Below are 11499 nucleotides of genomic sequence, written 5' to 3'. Positions count from 1 at the left end.
CAGAGCTCACGGAGGGGACAGAGGCTTTGAAGGGATTTTAGCAGAGAAGCAGCAGGATCAGATTTGCATTTTAGAAAGATCACTTGGGCTGCAGTGTGGATAATTGATTGGAACAGAGCAAGGGAGCAGAGAGAGAGAGAATGGTTAAAGGCTGCAGGGCAGCAGGGGTGGTGAGAAGAGAGCACAGTCAAGAAATATTTATGACTGAAAAATCAGCAGGACTTGATGCCTTTAGTGGAGGGGGCAACAGGGGGGAGGAGGGTCAAAGATGCTCCTCAGTGCCTCCAGCTGAGCCGGAGGCAACAGGAGCACCTTGGGGGGGCATGGGAAAGGGAGATCTCATTTTGAGACAGGTTGTATTTGAGGGGCCTGAAGACAACCAGGGGACATCCACTGGGCAGGAAGATGAGGCCCGGGGTGAGGTCCCAGCACCCAGATGAGGTTAAGAGGTGAAGACTATATTATTTTAACAGCTCAGCGGGTTCTCCTTAGGGAGAGAATACCTTTGTTTGGTAATGCCTTGGTATGCTGCTGGGGAAAAAGGGCAGAGCCGAGGGCAGCAGTGCTACAAAAGTGGGTCGGCGGCCCTGCGTGAGGCTTCCGAGGGATTGTTTCAGCCCCTGAGAAGGAGAGCAGAGAATGTAGAGGAAAGGGGCTGAGGCCAAGGAGAAAAGGGAGGGGAGCCGGAAAAGACAGAAGTGGGTGTGCAGCAGAGGTCCCGCCGGCCCACATCCTTAACAGCTCTGTCCACGTCTCCTCTCTGTGAGCGGTGTTTCAGGTGGCGATGGAGGAGAGAGCTTCATTCACATCTGGGTTTATGGGGCACAGTGTGAGGTCATCTGGAGGCAGAGCCCACAGGCAGCAGAGCCAGGAGAACAGGAAACCCCCGTTGTCTTCCCCCGCTTTTGCTAGAATGCACAGGACCCTCTGAAGCAGGCCTTGGACTTGGGTACCTGAGTGATCTTGCTCCATCTAACCTGACGTTGGGGACGAGAGCGCCCTGGAATCCCATGCCCAGGGCTCTGCTCGCCCCTGTGGCCCTCAGGCTGGGCCCGCAGCAGTTAAGCCTGTCCCGCTGGGAAACCTCCTGGCAGGTTCCAGTTCAGTGCCCGGGCACTGCCCCCTCCCCTGGCTGTCAGGTGATCTCAGGGCAGAGCAGGTGAGCACCACCCCTCATGTACCTCCAAACTTTCCACTCATCCCGGCACACATAACCCCCCGGCTCAACCCCCGCCAGCCAGACAGCACAGCCCTGGGGCCGCAGTGCAGTGGAGGAGCCGCAGGTGGGAGCCAGCGGAGCCTCTGCACAGCGAGACAGCCAGAGCGGCGGAGGCAGGAGACCAGAGGCAAGGAGGACAGAGAGAGGCCCTGGGGGCACAGGAGGTGGCAGCCAAGGCACCAGGACCTAGGCACAATGGAGTCAGAAGGGCGCAGCTTGGCCAGGATGCTGGGGCACCTGCTCTGGATGGCCGTCAGCAAGGCGCTCTTTGCCGAGTTCCTGGCCACGGGGCTGTACGTGTTCTTCGGTGTGGGTTCGGCCATGCGCTGGTCCCCGGCACTGCCCTCTGTGCTGCAGATCGCCATCACCTTCAACCTGGCCACGGCCATGGTTGTGCAGGTCACCTGGAAGTCCAGCGGGGCCCACGTCAACCCCGCGGTGACACTGGCTTACCTCGTGGGCTCCCAAATCTCTCTGCCCCGGGCTGTGGCCTATGTGGCTGCCCAGCTGGCAGGGGCCATTGTGGGGGCTGCCCTGCTTTACAGGGTCACACCAGGGGACATCCGAGAGACCCTTGGGGTCAATGAGGTAGGTGCAGGGAGGGGCACCCGGCAGAGCCAGGAGGGAGGTGTCTAAACAGGTGGTAAGCGTGGCGGGCCAGGCTGGAGGAGAGGGGCAGGGGTGACCTCTCAGGTGCACGCTTCACGCCTGCTGTGTGCTGGGCCCGGGGACCCAGGGGAATCAGACGCGTGTGGCTTTAGAGCAGGCAGAGCAGGAGTGGGCCTGCAGTTCAAAGAACCGACGACGGGACAAGCCACAGCAAGGAGCAGGGGTTGGAGCAGGACCAGGCATTTAAGGGCTGGGGCTGCCAGGGAGGGCCGGGCTGTGGGTGGTGGCAGGGACCCTGCATGCTCTCCACCTCCCTCCCCACGGCCCCCATGTTCCCTGCCCCTCTGCTTTCCCATGTTCCTCCCTCCCCAGAACCCTGAGACCTGTTTTATCACCCCCACCCAGAGTCCCCATATCATCTGTGTTCCACCTACTTCCTGACACCTCTTCCCTCCACTCCCACCCAGGTCTGCCCACAGTGAGCTTGCAGTCATGCACCCCAGCACCTCCGCACCTTCCCGCACCCTGCCACCCCGCTAAACCACTGGCCCCAACCAAGCTTTGGGGAGAGAAGGGTGACACTGCTTCTGCCAGGAGCAAGTGTCTGGGGCGGCCCCGAACGCCACTGCACAGTTTTCCCCAAGTCCTGGAACTGGCAGTGGTGAGGTATCGCCCCCTTACAGCGAGGAAAGGAGGCCGGGGGTCACCGTGCCCTGGCAGAAAGCCCGTGGACTCCAGTGTAATCCTCTCACTCAGATCCGGAGCAGCATCTCGACTGGCCAGGCGGTGGCAGTGGAGCTGGTCCTGACCCTGCAGCTGGTGCTCTGTGTCTTTGCTTCCACCGACAGCCGTCTCACATCTGGCTCCCCGGCCGCCATGATTGGGATCTCTGTGGCATTGGGCCACCTCACTGGGGTAAGGGGGCAAAAGGGATGCAGTGCACATGCACACTCTGCTCCCTCCCTCGAAGGGTTGCAGGGGTCCCGAAGGCCAGGCAATGTCCCTCCCTGAAGCCCTCATGCCTTGGGGCCCGGGCTATGCCCCACACTCCAGACCCAGGGTATGGCGCTGCAGAGGCCAAAGCTGAAACTGGGGCTCTGAACCAAGACAGAGGGGGCTGCCCCCGCCCAGGCCCGCCTTAAGCCTCTTCACTCCCTGAACCTGCAACCACTACCCAGGTCTACTTCACTGGCTGTTCCATGAACCCAGCCCGCTCCTTCGGTCCCGCTGTCATCGTTGGCAAGTTTGAAGTCCACTGGGTGAGACCCTCTGCTGGCAGCCGTGGGAGAGGCGAGGGCCCGAGTAGGGGCAGTAGGGACTGTGGCTTTCACCAGCGGCTGGCAGACAGGTCTCCCTGCCACAAACCATCTTGACCCCCAGTGGAGGTTTCCCTCAACTCAGAAGGCCAGGGCAGGTGTCCCGGCTTGTACTTCCGCTCTTTGCAGCTTCCATAGCCCAGGTCCCCAGTGGCAAGAAACGGGCCAGAGCAGGGACCAAGTCCTGGCTGTTTCCTTATTCACTTTCTCTAGCTGGACCAATTTACAAAGTTTGATAAAGAAAAAGACAAACAAATAAATGTACATGCCAACAAAGACAGGAACAGCACTAGCCAGAGCTCCTGCCTGGTACAGAGGAGGAGAGAGGGAGGAAGGAGTGGTGAGGAGACGGCATTGCTCGGTGGGAGGCAAGATCCCCTCACCTGCAGGGACTTTGGGGGGTGGGGGGCAGGGCAGACTTGTGCTTCTCAAATTTGCCACCTTTGAGACAGCCCAAGGGTTCCTGGGAGACTAAGTCAACACTGGGGAAGCAGGCAGGGGTCCCAAAGCCACCCTGTGATGCTGATAACTCGCAAGCCAGGTCCTCGCTTTTCTCTGCCTCCTTAGATCTTCTGGGTGGGACCCCTGTCAGGGGCTATCCTGGCTTCGCTGATCTACAACTTCATCCTGTTCCCTGACACCAAGACCCTGGCCCAACGACTAGCCATCCTCACAGGCGCCGCGGAGGTGGAGAACGCGGTGGGGGCGGAGCCCCAGAAAAAGGAATCCCAGTTCAGCAGACACCCGAATGGAGAGTGTGTGTCAGACAGCATGGAACTTGGCCCCTGCCCTCAGGCTTCTGAGAGCTCTGTACCTGAGCAGCAGAATGACATGATCACATTTCAGGTTTTCTGAGAGGAAAGGGAGGTGGTTAAAGGCGCGTAGGGAGGCTTGGCCTCCTGTTCAAACGGGGTGGGCGGAGGACGCCAACCCCTCTCCCAGGCATCACATTTCTAGACAGAATGTGGGGAGCATATCTGTTATTTCCTCCTCCTCCATCTCTTAATGGGACAGAGCAGAGGGAGGAAGGGGAATTCATGATTGCCCTCTCCTTCTCTCATCCATCTGGACTCCAGATCCCCATGTCTTGGAAAAAAAGAAATTAGAACCCAGACAGCCGGTTTGCTTGGAGACTGAGGGCTAAAGGGATCCCAGGGAACCCCAACTTCTCACCCCACCCTCAGGGAGGAAGGGCCCGCCTCCCCAAAAGACTCGGAGTTGCTCAGAAGAATGTCTCGCTCTTGGGTGTGGTGTGGAGGGCTATGGCTTCCCCCTCAGACTGGGGTCTTCCTGAGGACAGAGATTAACCTCATTTCCCCGAACGCTCGGGAGGAGCTGACAGAGAAGAAGCGTTTCTCAGGTTAGCAGAGGGGCAGGCTCACAGGCCAGGAGGGTTTGAGCCAGGCGGGCCTTTTCCAGGGCAAGCTCTTCTGGGTGTTTGCCTGTCCGCTACTCCACAGTCCCCTTCACAGGGATAATTCTGAGAGGGGGGGGGGGCCCAGCCCAGCTTCTGATCCACGACCTGGGCCGCAGAAGCTGTCTCTAGCCTCATTCTCAGATCTGCAGGGACTCCCCAAAAAGCTGTTGGATAAGTCCCAAAGATGGCAGGAATGGCCCAGCAAACCCAGATTTTCAGTTCAGTGCCCCTGGAGGACTACTGGAGTCTCAGCTGGTTTGTTAGTATTTACAGGCTGCAATAAATCGACTGTGCCCATGGCTTGGGGTCCTATTTGGATCCTGGCTTCCCCAGCTGGTAAATGGGCACAAGCCTCCCCCAGAGACAGCAGTGAAAACAAACGAGAAATTGGAAAATGTTTTTGGAAGTTAAAATGTTAGAAAAATAAAGCCAATAAATGATGATTATCGTTGCTATGACTGTAATTATTGGGTTTGAATACAATTGCTGTTGGTAATGGGAGAGAAGAAGGGAGAGAGCGAAATGATTGAGAGGGAGGCAAAGAGAGTATAAGTTTTTGTCATTTCATCTGTTCCAATTACGGGGGCCCTGCCTCCTTCTCTGCTGGGTGTACTGACCTGGGAGCTTTGTGTGTGTGGGCTGAGTGTGTGTGGAGCTTTGTGAGGAAGAGGGGGTATTAGGGGAGGGACCCTGGAATGAAGAGGCAAGCCAATAAAAGTCAGTTCTTCTCATCTCTATGGTGCCCATCACCATGGTATTCGAGATGCAGCAACCAAGTCATTAAATAGATAGGTCCTCTTCCATTATGTCTCCAGAGGGGCTGGGGGTGGGGGAGAGGCTGCCAAAGTCTTCCAAGGGCTGGGTGGCAGGGCCCAACCTGTGACCACAGCAGTAACTGAGTGCCCGGTACTCATGGCCACAGCAGCCGTGACCAGTGTTCTGTAATACTGTCAGTGTGGAGGACTATTCACATCCCTCCAAGCTGGGCCGCACTCATCCATCTTCACATTCTCTCAGAGCCCAGGGCTTCTTGTGCCCTTTTATGAGCCGGGACAGCTGGGTGTGTGTGCGTGCGCGTGTGTGTAGGATGTGATTGACTTGCTAAAGGTCACCCAGCTCAGTACTGCAGCCCCCTCAGGCCTCCCCTGCTCCCAGCTTAGGATTTTCCAAGAGCTTTCCAGGGGGCTTATACAAGCTACAGCCAGGGGACGGGAGGAAGCAGGAACTAGAAGGTTGAGGAGGGCAGGGGGTGGAGCTCCTGCAGTAGTCCTTTAAGCTCCTAGACAAATTATCTCTGCATCCCCAGAGCCGAACACACACTGGGCACTCGATAAAAGTCTGATGAATGAATGGCTGAGGCTGGGTGGCTGGGAGGGAGGGGAAGCAGTCATTGATCAAGAAGAGAATTCAGGAATTACAGCTCCAAATGAGCCCAGATGACAGCAGCTAAGGAGCCTGTGCTTGCCAGAAAGAGTAACTGGGGAGAGGGCGCACAGTCACACTTGAGTCCCCACCCCTATTCTAGAGCCACCTGGGTAACCTCTGTCCCGGGAACTTCGGGCCACAAGGGTAAGAGTGACTGCCTGAAGAGAAAGCTGGGGGCCACTTTCACAAATAGCTGTTTGAAGCTGTGCTGTCGGAACAGACTGGAGGAAGGAGACGAGCTTTGTGAGGAGCGAGGAATTAGGTTAGAGTCTGAAGAGCATCCAAAGTTAGACAGGAATGAGTAACCAAAGGTGAGCTTCTCCTCTGTAGCCCTTCGGAAGGACAGCCAGCCATCTGTTTGCATGAGGGAAAGGCTGGCCTTCAGGGAGCCCAGTCTCAGCGGTTCCTGCCAGGGGCAGCGGGCTTCACAGTCACAGCCCCTGGGCTTGGGTGGGAGGTGAGCAGCACAGGGTGGGGCCGAGACCCAACGAAGCAGACCCTTGGTGTGCACTCCCCTCCGCCCATTCGTCAGGGGAAGTTTTTAATTAATGGTGTGTAATCTGATCTGGCCCTTCTCCCTGCTGAGCACTGCCTTCAATCAGCAGAGCCATCTGCAATTGCAATTCATAATTCTCCCCAAAGGGAGGGGGACTCCTGACGGGTGCCTTGGTGATTAATACAATTAGCCTTTTATGTTGATGATTGTCTTAGCAGGAGCAGATGATGCCAGCGCAGAGCCTAGGCTGTCGCTTCCCCATTGGTTGGCAGGAAGCCCCTCTCCACTTCCCACCCCCTCTGCTACCTCGGGGTGTAAAGAGGACAGGTCTAATTTGGGACCACACTGTGGAAGGGGGAGAGCCCAGGAAAGGCCGGGTTCTGGGACACATTTGGGTTCCTCGGACTGCGGATAAGCCAGACACTTGTTCTCCCAAGAAAATCATTTTGACCTAAAGGATTCTGTACCCCAAGGTTAAAGCAAAAAAGACTACATAAAGGTAGATGAGGGGTTGAAAGGGTTTAAATGCAGGCTCAGGCACTTAGAGCTGTGTGCACTTGAACAAGTTACTAAGGATCCTGAGCCTCACTTTCCTCATCTGGAAAATGGACTCTATTCCTGAGAGGGTGGGAAGAACTGTGTGGAGTGTGCGGGCCCCACACCACGCCTGGCACCGAATCAGCGGTACACATTCAGCGGTAGCGGGTCCCGCCACCATCGCAGTGGACCACCATGCCCTCTGCCAGTGAGTCTGGCTGTCTCCCCTGTGGTTTCTAATGCAGCCCAGCTATCAGTAAAAAAGGGATCACTTCCTCCCCATACCCCAGACTCAGCTTGAGCAAAGGGGAGAAAGTATATGAGTGTGTTGGGAGAGGAGGATCCAGAGGAAAGAGGAGTCAAGAATCAAACCCAAACAAGAGAAATGAGGGCCTCAGAACAGAGAAGTGGGACACCAGAGTGACGGTGGCCGGGAGCTCGTTTGGAGGAGATTCAAGGAATGAGGGTAAGGAGGCTGAGTGGGTATAAAGGGGTGGAAAGAAGCAGGGCTTTGAGCATCTGGAAAATCATGCGACAGCAAAGTAAACAAAAAAGGAGTAATCACTGTAGCTGAGGGTTTAAGAGGCAGCACAGATCAAAACCTGTGACCTCTCATCTGTAATGAGGTCAAGTGATCTGGAACAAGATGACTGGGGTTTTGATGGAAGAATCAACTGGGTCAGGAGAGGGGATCCCCTCAGTCCCTCGGGGCCCCTTCCCCCAGATCTGGAACTGCATGAGAAGAGCCAGTGCCAGGCCTGGCAGTGGCAGGGGGAAGACGGAGAGTGGGGAGGTGAAGGGCTGATCAAGATGAAGCATCGGGCCAAGCTATGGCCACTCGGGCCGCCGGGGCGGGGGTCCACACAGCCAAGATCTGTAACTGAGTCTGAGGGAGGGGCAGCCACACTAAGGAATGGTCACATACTTATCAGTAAAGGCTGCAGAAGGGAGGCAGAGTTTGTGAAGGGTGATTATGAGGGTGGGGAGTCCAACAGTACAAATTCAAAGGCAGCCATTAATGGGCAGAAAGGGAGAAAATGAAAAACTGTTTCAGAGCTCTAAGTCAGATAAAGGGACAGTTGTTGCCAGGGACAGAGGCAGGGGCCAACAAGCCCATCCCACCCCCAAGGACCAATAAAACAAAGCGCAGCCAGCCCGGTCAAAGGAGAGGCCGGGACGCAGGCGCGGGTGTCCGGCTGTGGCGCACCAGGCTGGAGGCGCTTCCCTGGCCTGGAGTGCGCTTCCGGGCCTTCTCTAGCTGCCTCGTTCATCCTGAGATCCAGCTTTAATGTCTCACCTTCCAGGCTCTCTTAAGCCTCCCTCCTCTGAGCTCCTGCAGCACTCAGCACCGACCTCAAGTTATGTGAACACTTTTCTCTACTAAACAGGAAGAGCTTCTTAAAACAAAATTGTATTTTGAGTCTACTTCTCATCTCAGGGCAATAGCTTCCTTGGCTTCTGTCCTTTTCTTGTAGGTCCCCAAACCATGGCCTTCCAGTCTCCAGGGAGGAAAAGCCCTCCTCTGGTTTTGTGGATGTGGTGAGCACACTGGACAAAGGATCAACACTCCCAACCCCCTGCCCAGAGTATCTAACACTTCTGACCCCTTCTGTGGTAAAGCGCCCTGAGTGTCTCAGTCCTACACTGTGATTTCAGACAACCACCAGGATGTTCCTTCCATATTTTGGTCCTGGCCTGCTTACCTGTGGCTTTCCCCTCCTCGTCTGACTCAGGGGTCACACGTTACAGCATAGAGGTCATGACTGGGACAGATGTTGACCCTGTCCTACACATGCTCCGTGCCACATGTCCTGGAGCCGAGCCTTGCTTTTCCTATACTTCGGCTTCCCTCTGACGTGAGGGAACTCCCTGTTTCAATCTTTCCACAGCTAGGATGCAGGGTCCCTGGCCTCCATATCTGATCTAGCCAACAGCTGATCTCCCACAAACAGCTGACACTGCCAACCCAAACGGCACAAATAAGATGCACCACCATTTTATGAGCCACTAAAGAAAAACAAATCACTGCACTACATTTGTATGATGCCAATTCACAGGTATTAAAATATATATTTTAAGTGCATCTTATGATCAAGGAAATGATCATTTCTCTGTCAAATCTTGGCTCTTTAAGTCAGATTTTAAAGGGGGATAGAAGGCCAAAGGGGCACCACACTGGAGGGTCTCAAGCCTTCCCCTTCCTCTAAGGGGATGGATGCCATTGCCCTTGAATGCTCTCAACTCACTTGCACATCCATTGCCAGCCCAGCTTTTAAAGACCGGGCCTCCCCTTACTGTGAACAGCTCCCTCCCTCAGGGCCGGGGAATCCACTGAAGAGAACCCTGATTTTCTCATGGAGACAAAACAAAGCACAAGCCATGTCAAGCCAGGACCACCATTTTTGAGGAGAAAATGAGCTACTACTCCAACACCATTTATCCAACCACTTCCCACCCCACCAGGTTATCTGCCCCAGAGCCCCCAGGCCAGTGCCGTGAGAAGATGCAGAGATTAGTCATTTGCTCCTAATCGGGCTAAGACGGCTCCTTTAAGCTGCCATCCGCAGGCAGTTCCCGTTAAAGCAAAGCAGCTGGAAAAGGCTTAGCCCTTTAATGCCAGCAGCTGTATCTCCACAGTGCGGCTGCTCTGCTAAGGGGCTGGACTCTGTCCAGAAGCATCAGGCATTTAGCCTCAGTCAATGTATATTAACCTAGGAGGAGAGAGCAGCCAGCTCCCTGGGAGGAAGGGAGGTGGTTCATTTAAGCACCTCCACCCCTAGGCTTTGCTTTCCAATGAGGAAGAAAAATTCCAGCCCCTTTATCTCCCTCACTCTACTAAGAACTGGACAAACTACCATCTCACATGCAGAAAGAGCTTGCTCTGTGACAGGAGAAACTCTACTTCAAAAACTCACCTAAGGACAGAGTCACTTGTTAGTTTTGGCCATTAACCAGGCAGACTCATTCTCCTTGAAGCTGATTTTTTTTCTCCCCTCTGAGGTCTTAAGTATTCTTCTGATCTCAGGTATCCAAACATGTGGACACAACAAATGGACTGCCTCTTCTTGGGCAGCCCTCAGGGAGAAAGCCCTCAGAGAGCCCTGGCACAGAGCACGCTGCTGAAGAGAGATCGCTCAAAGGCTTCTTACTCAAAGCCAGATGGTGAACATGAGACAGGGCGAGAGCTAATGCCACTCAGGAGGAAAGCCAATAAGCTAATCCGCTGACACGTTTCTAGAAGCAGGCTGATGGTTTTGGTTCAGAGATTTGCCTGTTCTTGGCTCTGAGCTTCAGAGCACACGAGATGCACAAGGTGGCCTGAGAACAGACTCCCACCAGGAGCAGCCTCAGGCACCCACACCAGCTCTCCCTCCTCCTTCCACAGAGAACACAGCCCTGGATCACCAAGCATAGGTCTTCCATTCTACCAGACAACAGCCCAAACCACTAAGACACTCTCCTGTCCCAAATGCTTTTCCCAGAGGTCTGGGCCTCCCTGCTCCTTCCGAGTCATCTGATGAGCATACCTAGGCAGCTCCACACACAGCCCTGAGTGGAATCATTTACATACCTCAACAATTATTAACAAGCCCATGATGTTGAAGAAAAGTGAAATAGCAAGCACCACAACTGACCTCCAGAGTTGGGTTGTAATCCCCAGATTCTAATCCCAGCCAGACTATAATTAGTTTGTGAGAATTTGAGCCAAATCATCTCTCAGGATTTGTCAACTTGGATGTTGTCACCAGTCCTGCCCACTGCACATGGGTGTGGTGAGATCAAATAAGACGATAAATGAAAGCACTCTGAATACTATAAATCACGTTACTTTCCCTAGAGACTTTGGGGAATCAATTCCTAAGTCCATCTTCACTGATGACCAGAAGATATGAACTGGCAAGTGCTTTATTTTAAGTCTTAACTATCCACTTACATGTGTCTGAGCCCAGCACACAGATGGTATCCAACTGTGTGAGATGTGAGAGTAATGCTATATAAAACAAGGCAAGTCAAGGAAGCATGGCAAGAGCTATATAGAAGGTAGACCAAAGGAAAAAAATTCCTTTCCCAAGTCGGAGTCCCTGAAAAGCGGCCTCCTTTCTCATCCCACATGACCGCAGAGAAGGCTCCCACCCACCACAAGGTTATTCCTGGTGATGATGTCAAGCTGTCTTCCGCCTGACTTCACGAATAGAAACAGTCAACACACACAAACTCTGAGAACCAGAATCTAATAAATTACACACGTTAAAGACCTCCTGGACTACAGCCTTTGCTTATTTACAAAATATACCAGCTAAAGGGGGCGGACTTTTAAAACTTATTAAGATTGTAGGTGAAGTGGCCATTCTCCAAACCCTGTTTATATAAAAGCACAGCGACTAACGTGCCTGTCCCTGAATGCTTAAAAAGCTTTTTGCATCAGTGGCTTCAACTTGAATCATGACCAAGGCTATCATCAAAGCACACTGACCAAGAA

At 54.1% G+C, this 11499-nt stretch overlaps 1 protein-coding gene across 1 annotated transcript; it reads left to right on the top strand.

Annotated features, from left to right (window-relative positions):
- The first annotated feature begins 1414 nt into the window (after positions 1–1414).
- On the top strand, positions 1415–3979 carry AQP6 (aquaporin 6). Its single transcript, XM_054591511.1, is given in 5 exon segments — positions 1415–1807; positions 2585–2743; positions 3007–3087; positions 3712–3875; positions 3877–3979. Coding segments are annotated over 5 exon segments (900 nt in total).
- The last annotated feature ends 7520 nt before the right edge of the window (positions 3980–11499 follow it).

The sequence above is a fragment of the Pteronotus mesoamericanus genome, unplaced genomic scaffold, assembly GCF_021234165.1.
Source record: "Pteronotus mesoamericanus isolate MK-2021 breed Mesoamerican mustached bat unplaced genomic scaffold, CSHL_Meso_final scaffold_21, whole genome shotgun sequence".
Classification (NCBI taxonomy): domain Eukaryota; kingdom Metazoa; phylum Chordata; class Mammalia; order Chiroptera; family Mormoopidae; genus Pteronotus; species Pteronotus mesoamericanus.
Note: the sequence above shows the minus strand (reverse complement) of the source record. Positions and strands in the feature narration are given on the sequence as shown.